General features: G+C 38.0%; 2 protein-coding genes across 4 annotated transcripts in view; both read left to right on the forward strand.

Moving 5' to 3' along the window:
- LOC307142718 (GTPase IMAP family member 8-like) overlaps nt 1–7,151 on the forward strand; it is a 12,722-nt gene extending 5,571 nt beyond the window's left edge. The window contains exons 4-6 of one of the 2 annotated variants that reach the window (XM_079843777.1): nt 983–1,810; nt 3,836–3,940; nt 6,000–7,151. In XM_079843777.1, the coding sequence (XP_079699903.1) occupies nt 983–1,810; nt 3,836–3,940; nt 6,000–6,136 (1,070 nt within the window). In that variant the 3' untranslated portion in view covers nt 6,137–7,151. The remainder of the gene's footprint in view (nt 1–982; nt 1,811–3,835; nt 3,941–5,999) is intronic. The other variant, XM_079843778.1, reaches the window with a different exon arrangement.
- A 1,451-nt stretch (nt 7,152–8,602) lies between these two features.
- tdrd3 (tudor domain containing 3) overlaps nt 8,603–22,500 on the forward strand; it is a 58,151-nt gene continuing 44,253 nt past the window's right edge. Inside the window, exons 1-4 of one of the 2 annotated variants that reach the window (XM_079844323.1) lie at nt 8,603–8,803; nt 11,855–11,945; nt 14,756–14,821; nt 15,095–15,255. In XM_079844323.1, the coding sequence (XP_079700449.1) occupies nt 8,766–8,803; nt 11,855–11,945; nt 14,756–14,821; nt 15,095–15,255 (356 nt within the window). In that variant the 5' untranslated portion in view covers nt 8,603–8,765. The remainder of the gene's footprint in view (nt 8,804–11,854; nt 11,946–14,755; nt 14,822–15,094; nt 15,256–22,500) is intronic. The other variant, XM_079844322.1, reaches the window with a different exon arrangement.

Raw genomic sequence — 22,500 nt, forward strand, 5'->3', positions numbered from 1 at the left:
TTAACTGGCATTTGTGGATGTAACTACGTATTGTGGTACTTGACAAAGGTTTGCCAAAGTAGTCCTGAGCCCATGTGGTGATATCGCTTCTAGATGATGACGATTCTTGATGCAGTGCCGCCTGAGGGATCGGAGATCACGGTTGTTCAGCTTAGGCTTGCGCCCTTGTCCTTTACGCACTGAAATTGCTCCAGATTCCTTGAATCTTTTAATTATGTTATGCACTGTTGAATGTGAAATATCCAAATCTCTTCCTATCTTTCTTTGAGGAACATTGTTTTTAAACATTTCAATAATTTTCTCACGTATTTGTTGGCAAACTGGCGATCCTCGGCCCATCTTTGCTCCTAAAGGATTAGACCTTTCTTGGATGCTGCTTGTGTACCAAATCATAATTACAATCTCCTGTTGACATCACCTGTTTCAAATCACATCATTATTTAACCATTTTACCTCATTACTAGCCCTAAATTGCTCCTGTCCCAACTTTTTTTGAAATGTGTTGCAGGTCTGAATGACAGGAAAGGATGCATATTTACAAATGACATGAAGTTGACCAGACAAAACATGAAATATTTTGTGTTCATATTGTCTGCAATGAAATACAGGTCAAAGTAAATTTAGAAATCACTTCTTTTTTTTATTTATTTGCGTTTTCCATACTGTCCCAACTTTTTTCTGATTTGGGGTTGTATATCCCACCCACTAACAGATCATCAGTGTTATAATGTTATGCCTAATCGTTTTAATATCCTTTCGTATTTCACATTCATGTTGCATGTCGGTCATTTTTAACCATGAAGGAGCCAAGTGTCAAAATAAACCCTCAAATTTAAAAGCGTAAAATGTTTTGGTCATTTCTGACCATAGAGGCCCGGGGGGGTTACATAAAATAGCCAGAATAAAGAACGAGTTATTATGTACACATTTCAAACATGCAAATAATACGTATTTTATTTACATTTTTCATGTTTTCTTCAAGAAGCTGTGGCTCCGTTCTCAGAAATGAGGATTGTTCTGCTTGGATGGATCCTTTCCGGGAAGAGTTCGTCCATACACACGATCTTTAATAATGTAAAAGTGGAAACCGAAGGGACAGAAAAGTGCCCGAAATATTCCGGTGAAGTAAACGGCAAGAGGATCTCAGTGTTGGACACTCCGGGCTGCTGGAAGTACTTCTCGTCTAAATTCAACCCAAGGTTCGCTCAGGCCACAATCCTGGAGAGCATCAGCCAATCCCAGCACATGCAGTTCCCTCACGCCATCATCCTGGTCATTCCTGTGGACACTTCATTCCAGAGCGAGCAGAGGAGAATCATTGAAGAGTACATGGCCATCCTGGGAGAGGACGTCTGGAGACACACCGTGGTCCTGTTCACATGGGGCGACAGGTTTCCAGACGTGTCCATCGAGCAGCACATCCAGAGTGAAGGAGACGCTCTTCAGTGGCTGATTGAGAAGTGCAGGAACCGATATCACGTCTTTGACAACACGGATAAGAGGAACCGAGCTCAGGTCACGGATCTGCTCCTGAAGGTCGAGGAGATGGTGGCAGAAAACAGTCTGTTCCATCTCAACACACACTGTGCTGCAGAAGTGAAAACCCATGAGTCTGACACACAACAAGATGATGAGAAGATGAGCACCGATCAAGTGGAGAAGTTAATAAACCAGGAGTTGAGCAACAGGTGTAATGCCATCAAAAGGAAGATCAAGGAATTGGGGATGACTTTCCCTGGATGTAGAGATGAAGAGTCAGACGCTGGGATAGACGTGAAAAGTGACAATAGCATGGTAGACACTCCGAGCTGTAAGTTGTGTAATTTCAAAACCCATACAGCAATTACAGGGCTAAGCACACTTACAATGAGCTCGTTACTTTAACACCAGGAATGGTGCTCCCTTGAGGGACATAATACACTAAATATTCAACTATATTACTGATCAGCTCAATTCATTTATCATAAAGTCATAATTAAGAGATAAAATGTTGAAGATATGATTTTAAATGTCCTCATTATTAGATAAAATGTTGAAAATATGATTTTAAAAGTCCTCATTATTAGATAAAAAGTCAGAAATATGACATTAAGTCATAATTATAAGATAAAATGTTGAAAATATGATTTTAAAAGTCCTCATTATTAGATAAAAAGTCAAAAATAAGACATGCTAAGTCATAATTATAAGATAAAATGTTGAAAATATGATTTTAAAAGTCCTCATTATTAGATAAAAAGTCAAAAATAAGACATGCTAAGTCATAATTATAAGATAAAATGTTGAAAATAATATTTTGAAAGTCCTCATTATTAGATAAAAATTATAAAATATGACATGCTAAGTCATAATTAAGAGATAAAATGCTGAAAATATGATTTTAAAAGTCCTCATTATTAGAATAAAAGTAAAAAATAAGACATGCTAAGTCATAATTAAGAGATAAAATGTTGAAAATAGGATTTTAAAAGTCCTCATTATTAGATAAAAAGTATAAAATATGACATGCTAAGTCATAATTAAGAGATAAAATGCTGAAAATATGATTTTAAAAGTCCTCATTATTAGAATAAAAGTAAAAAATAAGACATGCTAAGTCATAATTATAAGATAAAATGTTGAAAATAATATTTTGAAAGTCCTCATTATTAGATAAAAAGTATAAAATACGACATGCTAAGTCACAATTATTAGATAAAAAGTCAAATATATGATTTTAAAATTCCTCATTATTAGATAAAAAGTCGAATGTATGATTTTAAAAGTCCTCATCATTAGATAAAAGTCGAAAATATGACATGCTAAGTCATAATTATTAGATAAAAAGTCAAATATATGATTTTAAAAGTCCTCATTATTAGGTAAAAAGTCAAATATATGATTTTAAAAGTCCTCATTATTAGATAAAAGTCGAAAATATGACATGCTAAGTCATAATTATTAGATAAAAAGTCAAATATATGATTTTAAAAGTCCTCATTATTAGGTAAAAAGTCAAATATATGATTTTAAAAGTCCTCATCATTAGATAAAAGTCGAAAATACGACATGCTAAGTCATAATTATAAGATAAAATGTTGAAAATATGATTTTAAAGTCAAAAATCTAAATTATGATTAAAAGTCCTAATTAGGAGATCAAAAGCTGAAATTAGATTTAAAAAGTCTAAATTATGACCAAAACACACACTGAGACATTTAAGAGATGAAATCATGCTTGTTATTTTTTTTAAATGCTCTTTAAATTTTTTGATTCACACTTATAATAATAATATTTACATTATTGTTTTCATTTTGTGCAATATATATATATTGTACATGCGCTTCTACATTTTGAAATCAGTTTTTACAACAGAAATGAATCAATCAAAAACTTGCTTTAGCTTTTGATCTGAAACTAAACTCATGTCCTGTCATCAGTGTGAAGCTGAAGTGTGTGTGTGTGTGTGTGTGTGTGTGTGTGTGTGTGTGTGTGTGTGTGTGTGTGTGTGAGTGTGTGTGTGTGTGTGTGTGTGTGTGTGTGTGTGTGTGTGTGTGTGTGTGTGTGTGTGTGTGTGTGTGTGTGTGTGTGTGTGTGTGTGTGTGTGTGTGTGTGTGTGTGTGTGTGTGTGTGTGTGTGTGTGTGAACTAGAGAAATAAAGATGACTTGACTTGACAAACCAAAAAAAATGATGTGCACTCCTGTCTAAAGACAATTTCACTAAGCCATTGATCGTTTTTTCCTCTTATTTTCTTTTGCGCTAACATATGTTAACATCTAACTGTGTTTTAAATCAGCTTCTCAGAGGACGTGTGTTGTGTTTGAGGACTCTCTCTGTGCCCTTTTCCTCTTTCAGTCTCGGCTGAACTCCAGGAGCAGATCCGGAGAGAAGGAAGCAGATGGGAAGCCATTATAATGGACGGACTCTTGAACATTCTGCAGAATCCTGAAGCATCCAGTGGTGAGTTACATCAAATACATCTCTTAAAGGTGCAGTGTGTAATATTTATGAGGATCTATTATGCAATATAATACACATAACTTTGTTTTCAGTGGAGTATAAAGACTTTTCATAATGTGCCGTTATGATTTATTATCTTAGAATGAGCCGTTTCTATCCACACACACCGCGGGTCCCTTACAGTGAAGCCGCCATTTTGTGCCGCCATGTTTCTACAGTAGCCCTAAAGCAGGGGTGTCCAAATTCAAACGGCCCGCAGCATGTCTATTAAAATATATTATATGTGGCCCGCCATGCATTATTTACAAATCGTGCAGTTTCACAATGTCAACACAAGGTGGCAGTTCTAGACTTTAGTTTTAGGGAAACATTAGGAGAAACACTGAGACGATCCAGTTAAAATACTTTTCAAACAACAATTCACCAACATTTATAATGGATTTACTGTGGCAACACTAACTAACTGTGGTAATTTGTCTGAAATGTAGGTTAATATCTAATTTTATTAAATTTTTAATGTAGACATAGATAGTAAGTGAGAAATAAAGGCCAAATACAGACTATTTTTGTCATAAACTTACAGTTTTGTGCATTTGTATTTATATGTTTATAGACTAAATATCATAAAACCATTTTAGACATAGAAATCATATTTTTTCTTTTTGCCACGTGTGCACTGCAAAAAAATGCTCTTATTTAGTGTTTTTGTCTTGTTTCTAGTCTAAATGTATCTCCAAAATCAAGATGCAGTCACTAGATAAGATAATGACATGAGAGATTTTTTTCTTGTTTTCTGGAAAATAAATGAAATTTAAGTGAGTTTTTGCTTAAAAAAAAAAAAAAAAAAATCTTGTTTCTTTTTTCAATTTTGTTTCAGTCCCAAACAGAAACAATATTATTTTTCTTTACCCCATTGGCAGATCATTTTGCTTGTTTAAAGCAAAAACTCACTTCATTTGGATTTTTTTCCCCCCAGAAATCAAGAAAAAATATTGTATGTCATTTTACTTAGTAAAAGTAAAAAAAGAATTTTAGATATTTGGAAAAAGACAGAAATTCTAAGTAAGAAAAGCCTTTTTGCAGCGTAGTTTTACCCGTGGTGATCTAAATAGAGTTCTTAAATAAGAATAGACTCACTAATAATATTTAAATTTCACCCATTAAAACTTTTTGGTTTATGAACATTTTACAGATATTGTTAAATATATATACATTTACATCTGTGTCCTATCACAAGCTACTCTACTGTCAGCTCAAGCTTTTGTCAAATCTCAAAATTTTTCCAAGAAACAAAACACACACATATATATAAAGGAACCGAATGCAAAGCATTTGTGAAGCCACAACACACACAACCTTGAGGCGGATGGGCTACAACAGCAGAAGACCCCACCGGGTACCACTCATCTCCACTACAAATAGGAAAAAGAGGCGACAATTTGCACAAGCTCACCAAAATTGGACAGTTGAAGACTGGAAAAATGTTGCCTGGTCTGATGAGTCTGGATTTCTGTTGAGACATTCAGATGGTCGAGTCAGAATTTGGCGTAAACAGAATGAGAACATGGATCCATCATGCCTTGTTACCAGTGTGCAGGCTGGTGGTGGTGGTGTAATGGTGTGGGGGATGTTTTCTGGGCACACTTTAGGCCCCTTAGTGCCAATTGGGCATGGTTTAAATGCCACGGCCTACCTGAGCATTGTTTCTGACCATGTCCATCCCTTTATGAGCACCATGTCCCCATATATATATATGGAATCTGGGCCCCTTTTAAAAAAGTTTGGACACCCCTGCCCTAAAAACTTCTCTACAGAGCGCTAGTCGCTCTGCTGTCTCAGACGACGACATCTTTGTCCTGTGTGGGCCACCGTAGCTTCTCTATGTGCTTTGAAAGGGAGGAGTGAGCGTTTGCAATTCACAACCTCACCACTAGATGCCACAAAAACTTACACACTGCACCTTTCAAGCAAATCCTTTTCTTAATGTGTTCCTTATTTCCTAATAATGTGAAATGATGTTCAGTGTCTCCCATCAAACTGATGTTCTCTGTCCCTACAGATGGAAGTATGAGCCAAAGTTCAGATGAAAGGGTGTTGAAGTGGCTTCAGAAGTGTGAGGAACACAGCCAGGGCTGGGAAGGGCCTCAAATTCAGCCCAGGCCAAACATACGCTTCCGGCCCATGAGTGCCCCGTGAAGGTTTTTGTTGGGGTTAGGGCCTTAAATTGGAGTAAATAAATAAAACTAAGACAGGGACAAATAATGATGGATATTATCGGATTTACTGCAAATGCAAATAACACAATATTGCACTTTTGTCACACAGAAACGCACTTGACAGTAAAGCACTGATCTTGAGCTAGTATGCAGTAAAGCAAACTGCTATTAAATTCTGTCATCTTTTACTCACTCTCATGTCGTTCCAAACCTGTATGACTTTCTCTCTTCTGTGAAACACAAAAGAAGATATTTAGAAGAATGTTCGGCAACCAAACCATAGCCTACCATTGAATATTGTATGGACAAAAAAACAACAACAAAACCGGACTCAAATGATTTTCTTTTATGTTACACAGAAAGAAATGTAACACAGTCCAGAGATGTCAGATAATGCATCCAAACTTCAGATTCATTCACAGCAATAGTGCAGTAAAACATGAAGCCCAGAGTAAAGCTCACTCTTACAGTGTGTGAACCCTCATATACTCATGTATGCGCCTCGTTTCCTGTTTACGGTCCTCGTCTTTGGGACCCAAAACATGTATTGAGTTATTGTACAAAATATATACATTTTAGTAATACAAATTATATATGTATTTCTATGTTTATTCTGTGTTTTGGGGGATATTAAGTATTTTGTCTTACCTGTTTACTGCAAAATTGTTCCTCTACAGCATTAGCATGCATATGAAATATTACATTTTTATAAAAAAAAAACCACTATAATGATTGTCTGAATTAAATATGAGTTGTTTCTGGATATTGTGTGTGTGTGTGTGTGTTAGAGGCAGAATTCTGCCATCTGCTGGTTAGAAATATTTTTTGCAGATAATACTGGTTTTAGAAAGAAAGTGTAATGACCACATCTCTCCAGCAGAGGCCCATCGAGATCCATTCAACTGCTCTTATAACAGCTTTCGTCATGAATATTTTGTGAATATGTATATTTAAACATTACAAAATACATTAAATCAGTATTTTTGTCAAAGTTTAGAATTTGTTGTTGTTGTTCGAGGTCTTTTGAAGTGTCTTGTTAATGCAATAATGCCCATAAGTTGCCACTAAAATACAATATTTTATTGTGATCAGATATTATTTATTTCAATAATCCAAATGTATAACAATAATGAACTTTAGAATAAGAAATTTGTTTTTAAAAAGTAAATAAAACCAACAAAAAAACAGCAATAAGCAGAAATGAACAGGAGAGGGGTGTGTGTGTGTGTGTGTGTGTGTGTGTGTGTGTGTGTGTGTGTGTGTGTGTGTGTGTGTGTGTGTGTGTGTGTGTGTGTGTGTGTGTGTGTGTGTGTGTGTGTGTGTGTGTGTGTGTGTGTGTGTGTGTGTGTGTGTGTGTGTGTGTAGATAAATAATGTAGAAAAACTCACAAAATTGTATGCACCTGTGATGAAGGGAGAGTTTATTAACTAAGGAAAAGTCAGGAATAGGATTAAACGTATGCAGTGTAAATACAATCAGTTTACAGGTGATTATGTGTTAAATATGTGTGGTTATTTTTCTAATACTCAGAATTGTACCTCAAATGTCACTTTACATAATAATAAAATAATAAATGTATTCAAATAAATAAATAACACAACAATATTGGAATAAAATAAATAACATTTGTACAATACAACTTGATTTAAATACTAAATATGACAGTACAGTGTGACAATTTTTAACCTTTTTTATTGCAAAAATACAGATATGACACGTTTATGATGTACAACTTTGTATACAATATGTATTAACAATATGTTCAATATCATCAGAATACAGATGAGAAAAGATGAGTTAATATGATTAGCTGAAATATATAACTAAAGGAAAATAAAAGAATATGAGGATAAGATATTAATCTATATATACATACTTTATTATTTACAGAAGATCTAATTGTATTGAGAAATTATTTGTATATATATATATATATATATATATATATATATATATATATATATATATATATATATATATATATATATGTATATATATATATATATATATATATATATATATATATATATAATTTTTAAGTTTGTTGTTGGTAAACTTATTTTTATGGATATCACATTTGCAAAGAAGATAAATGAAATATAAACAATGTTTATGAAATATAACAAAGCAAGCATTATTTTTTAGAATCAAAGCATCCAAAAATAATGTCTTTAAAAGCTGTAGATATATCTTGATGGATATTATCTTTAATAAATGTGTAAATTTCGCAAAATGAGCATTTTGTATCAATATCAGTTTTATATTTACTTTAGCCATGAAATGTTTGACCGGGTATAAATCTATTTATTATTTTGAAAGACACTTTTTTGTTGTAAGGACCACATCTTTATTTATTCTTTAGTAGTTGTAGCAGGAAAATTATTCCAATTGCAATTTGTTCCATATTTTTGTGTAACATGAATTGTATTCGAGCTGTGCGTCAGCCGCGCGGCTCCACTTTGACCCGGAAGTGCGCGCGTGACGTCTCCCGTCTTTGTCCGGTAGCAGGAGCGGCTAACGGTGTAGAAGCGAATCCCGAGTAACACAGAATGTGAAACCGGTGAAATTTCCGACAGTGACCCCTCACAGACTCCCGCGTGTGTGTGAAGATGTGCGATCTGAGCTCGGCGCTCATTCAAGAGGGCTGGTGAGTCTTTCCTGAGGGCCAACGGCTAACATGCTAACGATGCTAACTCATGTTTACATTCATTCACTCGCGCAGTTTGACTTTATAAGTTAATTTAACAGCGGTTTAAACCACTTCATTAGATTATTTCTCTCTCTCTGGCTGTTGGGTGCAGATAGCGACTAAATGATTAGCACGATATTCAACATTTATTAACTGCTAGTCCATTACCAGTAAATTATTAATACATATGTTATATATGTCATGTCTGATATTTTAATAACCAGCTGCTGAAGTTTTAAATCGATAGCATTTTAATCAGTTTGGACTGTCATGTCAACGATCACAATCTCCATTAATTAAACACGTCAGTTGGTAACACTTTATAAGGTTGTATTAGCTAACATGAACAACACCTGTAGCTTTACTTTGTTTATAAGGTTGTCTTTCTGTACATAGTTACATTAGTTTAGGTATATGTTGACACACACACACACACACACACACACACACACACACACACACACACACACACACACACACACACACACACACACACTAAGGACGAACATATTTAACTCACATCTTACTCTAAAGGTAAACATAATGCTGTTGTGTACCTTATCAACATTATTTTGGGCTGTTGGTAAACATAATTCACCAGTGGAAACTTTACTATCATTTAAATTCAACAAAGCATGTATTACTGTATTTTGTGACTCTTATTGTAAAGTGTACAGTATTTCAACATTGCCTGATGTGTGTTACTAACATTTGTAGACTTTTATTAACATGACTTGCCATTAACAAAGCCTTTATTATTATTATTTACTGCTTCGTAATGAACCTATAAATGTTAACACATCAGGTATTGAGAATAAGGTTCTCAAAATTACTTTTACTACAGGATTTGTTTAATGATGTTAAGATACACAACAACATTCTTACCGTTAGAGTAAGATGTGAGTTGGAAATGAGTTAAACTAATGTAAATGGGTCACAATTTTGGTGTCCGCATCAAATTATGTTTACAAAAGTCATTTTATATACATTAAAAACGTGTTAAATGCAAGTAAACTGTCTACTATTTCAAATAACTTTTGTCAAAATAAAATGTCAACATTTAGGGGAAATAATGTTCCAAAGTGCAAAATTGTCCTTCAGCGTAATGGTCCGGACTTTGATTTTGCCATTACATCTTTAAATAAATGTATAAAATAACAAGTAAAAAAATACATTTGTTTTCTTGGCATTTTCAAATATGTGTTGGCTGTGTTATTTTAAAAGGTTATTTTTTTAAGTATTTAAATAACCAGGGGACTTTTGTCCCGAAAATCCAGTTTGTAAGAGATCATTCAGTGTAACAGGATCAAGAAGCCATTCTGAAATCATATCATAAACAGATCTGTGACATCATCATAAGGCCCTGAAGACCATGTGGAGCTGCAGAAAAGTGAATTCATTGCTCTTAAATATTTGATAATTCCACCTTTTCATGGTGTGGTATCCTCAGTTACAAAACCGCACGTCATTCAGTGAAATGCCAAAAAAACATTTATATTGTTAGAATTTTTTAAAAATAAGTAGATGTTGTGAATAATTATGATTAACTTTACTGGTCAAGCTCACTTTTTGATATAGATGGCCTGCAATATAAGCTGAAGTAGAAGTTTCGTCATTCAGGGTAATGCTTTTTTCATTCAGTGGAACAGATATATTTATGTAAAAAATTAAACAATATACTTATTCTAACCTGTAATCATTAAAATATATAAAATAATGTGATCATACAAAATTGTATTAAATGATTTTCACTTCCTTACAAAAACTTCTTGCTGGCAAATAAACCTAGTGGTTTGAAGGATAGTGGCAAAGATTTAAAAATTACAATTAATTAATCTTTTAAAAGTCTTTTAATATGCCATCAAATGATTCCTGTTTTAAATATGCCTAATAAGATTTTCTGATACATAAATATTCTTACACTGAATGACATTTTAGTGGGTGTCTTCTGTAAATCATCGTAAAAAATGTGTGATAGTCATTATTTCAAGAAAATATAAAATTAAACATGACGCATTCTAATGTACAGGAAAAAACTACATTTAAAGCTGTATTACACATTTATTTTTTTAATGCTTGAAAAACCCCTATTTCGTCTTTGACCCAAATATGTACAGACAACCTTACAAACGCTGTAACGCTACAGGTGTTCATGTTAACTTATGCATTATCTAATATTAACTAACACAACCTTTATTGTAAAGTGTTTCTGAACAATTAACAGCATCTTTCAGAATTTGACGAGTTTAAGGCTTGATATTTATTTACAGTACTGGTCAAAAGTTTGGAAACATTACTATTTTTAATGTCTCTTCTAGGGGATGCATCGGCCCTCGATATTTATCGGCCGTTTTTTTTAATCGATTTATAACCATGGGCATATCGGCTATAGCATAAGAGAGGCCGATTTAACCGATGGTTTATTAATGAACTGCGTGAAGAGCTGTGTAATATCTAATCCACGATTATACTGTAATATTCCTGCTGCGTCTGCGTTAATGTTCATCAAACAACAAAAGACCAACAAACAAACATAAATAAATCGCTCACTACTCTTGACTAAACTTTCATAAGGATTCATTTCCACAATGCAGGCGGAATCCAGTCATAAAAACGTATTTGCGGAATGGCACAGAATTTGTTTTGATTAATAAATAAAACATTGGTCAGTCGCTTAAATCAAATTGCCATATATACTAGTGTCTGTGAATATTAAGCCGCAAAAAGACTGAATCCTGCATGTTTCTGTCTCTGTGAATGACTGGAGCAGGCGTGCGGTTTCATTTACCACACACACACACACACACACACACACACACACACACACACACACACACACACACACACACACACACAATTGATTCACAATAATCACATTTAAATCTTAAGTGATAAACGAGTAGTCTGAATACAGGTTGGGAGTCCATTGCTCGAGGATGATTATGTCTGTGTCTGAATGATTGGCGTAAATCACACTGGTTTGCTCCAAATCGACACTTTTCCTCACAGGTTCCTGACCGATGAAGGAATAGAGGAGTGTAAAAGTTCTTCAGAGAAGGAGAAAACATCACTGACTGACATCATACAAGTAGCATTGAATGTAAGTGATTTCCCCTTTCCCTCGTTAACTCTTATATTGATGTCATTGCAGGGCGCGACGTTAAGCCTTTTCATATATTCACAAAATATTCATCACAAAAGCTGTCAAAAGAGCAGTTGGACACATCCAGAAAATGAATGGCTCTTTATGAGTGAGTCATTGATTCAAACGATTTGTTCAAACGGCTGATTTGTTCAGGAATGAGGCGGTTGTTTTTGAGTGAGTCATTGATTCAAACGATTTGTTCAAACGGCTGATTCGTTCAGGAATGAGGCGGTTGTTTATGAGTGAGTCATTGATTCAAACATTTTGTTCAAATGGCTGATTCATTCAGGAATGAGGCGGTTGTTTATGAGTCAGTCATTGATTCAAACATTTTGTTCAAACAGCTGATTCGTTCAGGAATGAGGCAGTTGTTTATGAGTGAGTCATTGATTCAAACGATTTGTTCAAACAGCTGATTCGTTCAGGAATGAGGCGGTTGTTTATGAGTGAGTCATTGATTCAAACGATTTGTTCAAACAGCTGATTCGTTCAGGAATGAGGCAGTTGTTTATGAGTCAGTCATTGAATCAAACGATTTGTTCAAATGGCCGATTCGTTCAGGAATGAGGCAGTTGTTTATGAGTGAGTCATTGATTCAAACGATTTGTTCAAACGGCTGATTCGTTCAGAAATGAAGCAGTTGTTTATGAGTGAGTCATTGATTCAAATGATTTGTTCAAACGGCTGATTCGTTCAGGAATGAGGCAGTTGTTTATGAGTGAGTCATTGATTCAAACGATTCGTTTCAGGAATGAGGCAGTTGTTTATGAGTGAGTCATTGAATCAAATGATTTGTACAAACGGCTGATTTGTTCAGGAATGAGGCAATTGTTTGAGTGAGTCATTGATTCAAACAATTTGTTCAAATGGCCGATTCGTTTCAGGAATGAGGCAATTGTTTATGAGTGAGTCATTGATTCAAACGATTCGTTTCAGGAATGAGGCAGTTGTTTATGAGTGAGTCATTGAATCAAATGATTTGTACAAATGGCTGATTTGTTCAGGAATGAGGCAATTGTTTGAGTGAGTCATTGATTCAAACAATTTGTTCAAACGGCCGATTCGTTCAGGAATGAGGCAGTTGTTTATGGGTGAGTCATTGAATCAAATGATTTGTACAAACGGCCGATTCATTCAGGAATGAGGCAGTTGTTTGAGTGAGTCATTGATTCAAACAATTCGTTCAAACGGCTGATTTGATCAGGAATGAGGCAGTTGTTTATGAGTGAGTCATTGATTCAAACGATTTGTTCAAACGACTGATTTGATCAGGAATGAGGCAGTTGTTTATGAGTGAGTCATTGAATCAAACGATTTGTTCAAATGGCTGATTTGATCAGGAATGAGGCAGTTGTTTGAGTGAGTCATTGAATCAAACATTTTGTTCAAACGACTGATTTGATCAGGAATGAGGCAGTTGTTTATGAGTGAGTCATTGATACAAACGATTCGTTCAAACGCTGATTCGTTCAGGAATGAGGCAGTTGTTTATGAGTGAGTCGTTGATTCAAATGATTTGTTCAAACGGCCGATTCCTTCAGGAATGAGGCAGTTGTTTATGAGTGAGTCGTTGATTCAAATGATTTGTTCAAACGGCCGATTCGTTCAGGAATGAGGCAATTGTTTATGAGTGAGTCATTGATTCAAACGATTCGTTTCAGGAATGAGGCAGTCGTTTATGAGTGAGTCATTGAATCAAATGATTTGTACAAACGGCTAATTCGTTCAGGAATGAGGCAATTGTTTGAGTGTGTCATTGATTCAAACAATTTGTTCAAACGGCCGATTCGTTCAGGAATGAGGCAATTGTTTATGAGTGAGTCATTGATTCAAACGATTCGTTTCAGGAATGAGGCAGTTGTTTATGAGTGAGTCATTGAATCAAATGATTTGTACAAACGGCTGATTTGTTCAGGAATGAGGCAATTGTTTGAGTGAGTCATTGATTCAAACAATTTGTTCAAACGGCCGATTCGTTCAGGAATGAGGCATTTGTTTGAGTGAGTCATTGATTCAAACAATTTGTTCAAACGGCCGATTCGTTCAGGAATGAGGCAGTTGTTTATGAGTGAGTCATTGAATCAAATGATTTGTACAAACGGCCGATTCATTCAGGAATGAGGCAGTTGTTTGAGTGAGTCATTGATTCAAACAATTCGTTCAAACGGCTGATTTGATCAGGAATGAGGCAGTTGTTTATGAGTGAGTCATTGATTCAAACGATTTGTTCAAACGACTGATTTGATCAGGAATGAGGCAGTTGTTTATGAGTGAGTCATTGAATCAAACGATTTGTTCAAATGGCTGATTTGATCAGGAATGAGGCAGTTGTTTGAGTGAGTCATTGAATCAAACATTTTGTTCAAACGACTGATTTGATCAGGAATGAGGCAGTTGTTTATGAGTGAGTCATTGATACAAACGATTCGTTCAAACGCTGATTCGTTCAGGAATGAGGCAGTTGTTTATGAGTGAGTCATTGAATTGATTCAAACGATTGATTATGTGATTTATGAAATCTGAGGACGGTTGAGCGACTCAAACTCAACTATTAAAGGAGGTCCAAACATTCACTGATGCTCCAGAAGGAAAGACGACGCATTAAGAGAGAATGGATCTCTATAGGGCCTGAGGGTTGATATTTAAATTAAAAACAACATGCATTGTGTATGATATCTCTTATTTTGTTAAAATTATTCACATTTTCACAGATTCTGCATACTCTTATGTGATCAACACTAATCATACTATGATATAATCCACAGAATGATCTGAGACCCATAGGGAAGAGCTTTCTGCCGGCGGACATCAACAGCGGCCGGATAGAAAAGGTATTAACACTCACTGGACTTGACTTAGAGAGTGAATAGGAATTAGCCATTGGATTTAAGCAGGAATCCAGAATAATGCATAGATGGCACTGTCCAGCAAATGAAAAGACTTCATGCACTTGCTAATGCTGCCCACAAGATGGCGCTGTTATTAAAGAGAAAATCAGACGCTTGAGCAGAAGTGAAAGCACATGACTGTGTGTTTAAACCTGCACTCGATCCATCACATCCTGTGTTTTATCTGTGTGTGTGATGCGAATCTTTCTTCCACAGTTGGACGGTCCGTGTGTCCTTCAGGTGCAGAAGATTCGTAATGTCGCCGCTCCGAAAGACCACGAGGAGTCTCAGGCGGCTCCCAGAATGCTGCGCGTGCAGATGACGGATGGACACACCTTGTGCACTGGCCTTGAGTTTAAACACCTGTCCAAAATCAGGTAGAGCTCGTGTGTCTGTGGATATTTGCATCTTGCTGAATAAAATATTCATTTCTTTCAAAAGACCCCAAACTTGTGATTATACACCTATCAGGCATAATATTTTGCTGGCATGATAACATCAAGGCGTGGACTCCTGAAGGTGTGCTGTGGTATCTGGCACCAAGATGTTAGCAGCAGATCCTTTAAGTCCTGTGAGTTGCGAGGCCACTTGTTTGTTCAGCTCATCCCACAGATGCTCGATTGGATTGAGATCTGGGGAATTTGGAGGCCAAACTCGTTGTTGTGCTCCTCAAACCATTCCTGAAGGATTTGTGCTTTGAGGCGGCGCATTATCCGCCCATGAGCCTGTGACCGGTTCTCCACTGGTCCTTCATGACCCTGTGGCCGGTTCTCCACTGGTCCTTCATGACCCTGTGGCTGGTTCTCCACTGGTCCTCCATGACCCTGTGGCCGGTTCTCCACTGGTTCTCCATGACCCTGTGGCCGGTTCTCCACTGGTCCTTCATGACCCTGTGGCCGGTTCTCCACTGGTCCTCCATGACCCTGTGGCCGGTTCTCCACTGGTCCTCCATGACCCTGTGGCCGGTTCTCCACTGGTCCTTCATGACCCTGTGGCCGGTTCTCCACTGGTCCTCCATGACCCTGTGGCCGGTTCTCCACTGGTCCTTCATGACCCTGTGGCCGGTTCTCCACTGGTCCTTCATGACCCTGTGGCCGGTTCTCCACTGGTCCTCCATGACCCTGTGGCCGGTTCTCCACTGGTCCTCCATGTCCCTGTGGCCGGTTCTCCACTGGTCCTTCATGACCCTGTGGCCGGTTCTCCACTGGTCCTCCATGACCATGTGGCCGGTTCTCCACTGGTCCTCCATGACCCTGTGGCCGGTTCTCCACTGGTCCTCCATGACCCTGTGGCCGGTTCTCCACTGGTCCTCCATGACCCTGTGGCCGGTTCTCCACTGGTCCTCCATGACCCTGTGGCCGGTTCTCCACTGGTCCTTCATGACCCTGTGGCCGGTTCTCCACTGGTTCTCCATGAGCCTGTGGCCGGTTCTCCACTGGTCCTCCATGACCCTGTGGCCGGTTCTCCACTGGTTCTCCATGACCCTGTGGCCGGTTCTCCACTGGTCCTTCATGACCCTGTGGCCGGTTCTCCACTGGTCCTCCATGACCCTGTGGCCGGTTCTCCACTGGTCCTTCATGACCCTGTGGCTGGTTCTCCACTGGTCCTCCATGACCCTGTGGCCGGTTCTCCACTGGTCCTTCATGACCCTGTGGCCGGTTCTCCACTGGTCCTCCATGACCCTGTGGCCGGTTCTCCACTGGTCCTTCATGACCCTGTGGCCGGTTCTCCACTGGTCCTTCATGACCCTGTGGCCGGTTCTCCACTGGTCCCCCATGACCCTGTGGCCGGTTCTCCACTGGTCCTCCATGTCCCTGTGGCCGGTTCTCCACTGGTCCTTCATGACCCTGTGGCTGGTTCTCCACTGGTCCTCCATGACCCTGTGGCCGGTTCTCCACTGGTCCTTCATGACCCTGTGGCCGGTTCTCCACTGGTCCTCCATGACCCTGTGGCCGGTTCTCCACTGGTCCTTCATGACCCTGTGGCCGGTTCTCCACTGGTTCTCCATGAGCCTGTGGCCGGTTCTCCACTGGTTCTCCATGACCCTGTGGCCGGTTCTCCACTGGTCCTCCATGACCCTGTGGCCGGTTCTCCACTGGTCCTCCATGACCCTGTGGCCGGTTCTCCACTGGTTCTCCATGACCCTGTGGCCGGTTCTCCACTGGTCCTCCATGACCCTGTGGCCGGTTCTCCACTGGTCCTTCATGACCCTGTGGCCGGTTCTCCACTGGTTCTCCATGACCCTGTGGCCGGTTCTCCACTGGTCCTCCATGACCCTGTGGCCGGTTCTCCACTGGTCCTTCATGACCCTGTGGCCGGTTCTCCACTGGTCCTTCATGACCCTGTGGCCGGTTCTCCACTGGTTCTCCATGACCCTGTGGCCGGTTCTCCACTGGTTCTCCATGACCCTGTGGCCGGTTCTCCACTGGTCCTTCATGACCCTGTGGCCGGTTCTCCACTGGTTCTCCATGACCCTGTGGCCGGTTCTCCACTGGTCCTCCATGACCCTGTGGCCGGTTCTCCACTGGTCCTTCATGACCCTGTGGCCGGTTCTCCACTGGTCCTTCATGACCCTGTGGCCGGTTCTCCACTGGTCCTTCATGACCCTGTGGCCGGTTCTCCACTGGTTCTCCATGAGCCTGTGGCCGGTTCTCCACTGGTTCTCCATGACCCTGTGGCCGGTTCTCCACTGGTCCTCCATGACCCTGTGGCCGGTTCTCCACTGGTCCTCCACTTTTGATAGAGTCTGGCCACTGCAGACCGGGAACACCCCACAAGAGCTGCAGTTTTGGAGATGTTCTGACCCAGTCCTCTAGCCGTCACAATCTGGCCCTTGTCAAACTCGCTCAAATCCTTACGCTTGCCCATTTTTCCTGCTTCTAACACATCAACTCTGAGGACAAAGTGTTCACTTGCTGCCTAATATATCCCACCCACTAACAGAGATCATCAGTGTTATAATGTTATGCCTGATTGGTGTACAGTAGTGCATATTTCCTGTTATTATTTAAGAAGTGTGTGAAACCGTATGCGCCTGTGTGTTAAATAATCAAACACTAGTGTTGCTTTGTTGTTACATGACCCCATTATGTTGCATGTTTAATTCAGCAAGGGGCGTCGTTAACGCCTCGTAAATTAATACGGTTATATTGCATTTTTTATTTAAAGTTGTTTAAAAATGTCTCTTGGCAGTCTTCAGTTTAAAGGATTAGTTCACTTTTAAATCAACTTTTGCTGATCATTTACTCTCCTCCATGTCATCCAAGATGTCCATGACTTTCTTTCTGCAGTCGAAAAGAAATTAAGATTTTGGATGAAAACAGTCCAGGGTTTTTCTCCATATAATGGACTTCAATGGGCTCCAAACGGTTCAAATGACAGTTTCAGTGCAGCTTCAAAGGGCTTTAAACGACACCAGATGATGAATAAGGGTCTTATCTAGACAAACCATCAGTTTCTGAGAGAAACCCAGCAGTATTTATGCTATTATTTTACCTCTTAACAGACGAACGTGATCATCTCTGAGCTCAGCCATAACTTCCGACAAGTGAGGTCAAATACGAGCGTGGTCATAGATGTATACGTAGATGCCTCATTAGCGCCTGCACGGATCAGTAGAATGAGGCATCTACTATCGATATATCTATGACCACGCTCGTATTTGACCTCACTTGTCGGAAGTTATGGCGGAGCTCAGAGATGATCACGTTCGTCTGTTAAGAGGTAAAATAATAGCATAAATACTGCTGGGTTTCTCTCAGAAACTGATGGTTTGTCTAGATCAGACCCTTATTCATCATCTGGTGTCGTTTAAAGCCCTTTGAAGCTGCACTGAAACTGTCATTTGAACCGTTTGGAGCCCATTGAAGTCCATTATATGGAGGAAACCCCTGGACTGTTTTCATCCAAAACCGTAATTTCTTTTCGACTGCAGAAAGAAAGACATGGACATCTTGGATGACATGGGGGAGAGTAAATTATCAGCAAAAGTTTATTTAAAAGTGAACTAATCCTTTAATTAATCACACAGGTCATGCAATATCAAGTGCATTGCATTGTGGGATAGTATTGCATTACACACTGCACAGAAATACTCCGAGCGTTCACATTCCCTCCACCTTAGATGATGGTTTATCAGATATTATCAAGCTTATTGATTTCAAACGTCGAGATTGGTCCGGTAACTACGCTGTAAACTTCACACAGAGTTTCCCTCGCTCACTTTTACTGAACATGTGGCTTTTAAAATCTAGTACCTCGGATATTTAATTGAAGCACGTCTAATTGGACGGCGTAATTTAATGAAATAATGTCTCGGCCCGTCAGGCACAGTGAAGTGGCCCATAATGAGGCCAAAAACCCACCGTTTGATTAAACGCAGCTCTTAATATGATAAGAGCTTCTGTAATTGCCTGCAGTCAGACGAGGAGGGTTTGATGTAGTGGAGAGCTGTGGAAAACAGGCTTTCTCGGCTGCAGACGCTGGGAATCGATGTTCTCGGTGTTAGAGTCATTCAGGGTCGTGTCATCGGTTGCTTTTGATGTTCCTTCAGGCTCATTTTCTGTTTCAGTTGAACTTAAAATATCAGTGTCACCGGCGGAATGTGGACTTTCTGCACGTAGATGCCAAGAATGTGTCACTTTTCTTTTTTCAAAGGAAAATTGTTTTGTCCCTCTAACGGTTAAAAAAACAAACGTAAAAAAATATGATTCTCATAACTATAGAGAGCGAAATATTATCCTACTGCTTATAAAACATGCTCTACTAGAGATAAAACCAGTTTAGATGGAACGGATCTTAAGCTGACTTGAGACAAAAGCACATTTTGGAAGGATTGATGTATGGACTTATTCAAATTTGTTCATTTTGAACAAAAAAAGTTACATGTTGTACCGTTAATGAACATGTCGTTTTATGTTTTAACCCTTTAACTGTCCCCCCCTTTTTGAGAATACACATGAAAATGCACTATCCAAACTTAAAGGGCTGTAATTCAAGAATGCTTTGGAATATAGACCAAAGTTTGGTCTCGTTTTAAAGACGACATTCTGCAGATTATTGCTAAAGCAATTCAAAATATGAAAGTATGAAATAGTTATGGAAGTTTAAATTTACTGTAAATGAAAAATACTGTACTAAATATTTTTTATTTCATGTAAAATATATATTTTACAAAAAAGAATTTACTCTAAAATTACTATAAAATCAAAGCCATATGTCTAACCAATTTGTGTTCCAAATTTGAAGTTGATATCACAAAAATTGAAGTCCCCATGAGATTTTGTTTAGGGTGCTGTACCAAAAATAGCCACCGGGTGTCATTCAAATTCCATTTATTGTTGTTTTGATGCATTTTCCTGTAAATTTCTTTCCAAATATTACTTCCATCACAAATCAGTCACCAAATATGGACCCTTGAGACTCAGACCTTTCCGACAATATGCGTTTTGTCAAGATTGGAAAGGATTTTGAATATAAAGTAGTTAAAATAATTGTTGTAATATGAAACATGACAGCGCCCACTAGAATAATTTAGAGTAACGTTTCCATGGCAACACAATGTTCGATTTCAAAACGGTTTTCACAGGATGAATTTTGAGTTTGTAAGCTTTCAAATGATACCTAATTTGTGATAATTACTTAAATATATGATATGAAAAAAGGCGATCAAAAAAAGAGCACCAGGCGTCTCACCTGTGGGACGGTGACAGTTAAGAGGTTAAAGGAACACGCCACTATTTTTTGGACACATTTTCCGTCTCCTCTAGAGTTGAACAGTTGAGTTTGACCGTTTTCCATTCAGCCGATCTCCGGCTCTGAGCACTGTTAGCATAGCTTAGCATAGATCATTGAATCTGATTAGACCGTTAGCATCTCGCTCAAAAATGACAAAAGACTTTCCATAGTTCTCCTGTTTAAAACTCGACTCTTCTGTAGTGACATCGTGTGCTAAGACCAACGGGAAATGAGAAGTTGTGATTTTCTAGAGCGATATGGCAGGAACTATTCTCTCATTCCGGCGTAATGATCAAGAGCTGTGAGCCGCCCCATGAGTGCAGCGGCGCAATGATATTACACAGCGCCTGAAAATAGGCTAACTTAAGTCAACATAACCAATGTGACGACCGGCTCACACAGAGAGCGCTGGGACTATTTTCGGCCGCTGTGTAATATCATTGCGACGCTGCATAAACAGGAAAAATATCTAAACTCTTTGGTCATTTTTGAGCGAGACGCTAACGGTCTAATCAGATTCAATGATCTATGCTAAGCTATGCTAACAGTGCTCAGACCCGGAGATCGGCTGAATGGAAAACGGTCAAACTCAACTGTTCAACTTTAGTACAAAAATAGTGGCGTGTTCCTTTAAAACATAAAATTACATGTTCGTTAACGGTACAAATTTTTTTGTTCAAAATTAACAAATTTAAATAAGTCCATACATCAATCCTTCTTCCAAAACGGTCAAACTCAACTGTTCAACTCTAGACGAGACGGAAAATTAGCCTTTTTTCAAAAATAGTGGCGTGTTCCTTTAAGACAAACCTATTTTTTTCATGCAATGGGCATTTTGCTTCCATAACTTGACTTTTATTCTAAATCTGTATTTGAATGTTAATCTTATTTTGACTCTGACTCTAAAACTAAATTAGAATTTAATTTATTCTAAATCTGAATCTTCTTTTGTCTGTATTGCTGAAACTAATATTAATTCTAATCTAAATCTAGATTTTTATATTAATATGGTTTGATTCTGAATATTAAAGGCACAATATGTAATTTTTTGCTTACTCAACACAAAGACGTGTCTTGACTCTTGATCGGGCGGAGCTTTTATTCTGTCAGACGAGCGATTCTGCTTCTTCCGCTCGTGTGTGTGTGTGTGTGTGTGTGTGTGTGTAACGCAGCGCTGTTTGATCATATCACACATATGTGAGTGTGTTAAAGTGATGTTGTAACGCTACTCTGAGACACTTTCACACTGCAGTGAGCGAGATCATATCAGGCGGTAAAACATGGCACTCTGTGCGATAAATCAACAAGAGCAGATTTACACAATAAGACTGACTGTGTTGAGCTGGAGAACAATGAGGAGTTTCTGTCCATCAATGATCCAAACACTGTCTAATAAAACACATCAGATATTAAAGCGGCGCTAGTGTTGCCATGGTTACTACACAAGGGGGGTCCGTGGAAAAGTCTAGAGAAAAAACATTAAAAAATGTAAATAAATAAATAAGATTAAAATCAATAGATGAGTGATTTAATGTTAAATTAACATACTAGACATGCACAAAAATAAATAAGTGTATAATACATTTGCTTAATTTCTTATTTATAAATTTGCTTAAAAGTGAAGAGAAAAGTAAGTATACAATTGAGTAAATAAATGAGATTAAAATAAATAAATAAATGATTGAATGGTAAATTAACGTGTAAATGTAAAAAGTAAATAAATTAGATTAAATTAAATATATGTGGAAAAGCCAGTAAAAATGTGAATATAATAATAATAACAAAAATATTAATTAAATATGCAAACTTTTAGAGAAAAAAACACGCGTGTGTATATAAATGTGTTTTGTTCTCTAAGAGTTTGCATATTAATTTAATAATTGTTA

The sequence above is a fragment of the Gobio gobio genome (assembly GCF_949357685.1).
Source record: "Gobio gobio genome assembly, chromosome: 19".
NCBI lineage: Eukaryota > Metazoa > Chordata > Actinopteri > Cypriniformes > Gobionidae > Gobio > Gobio gobio.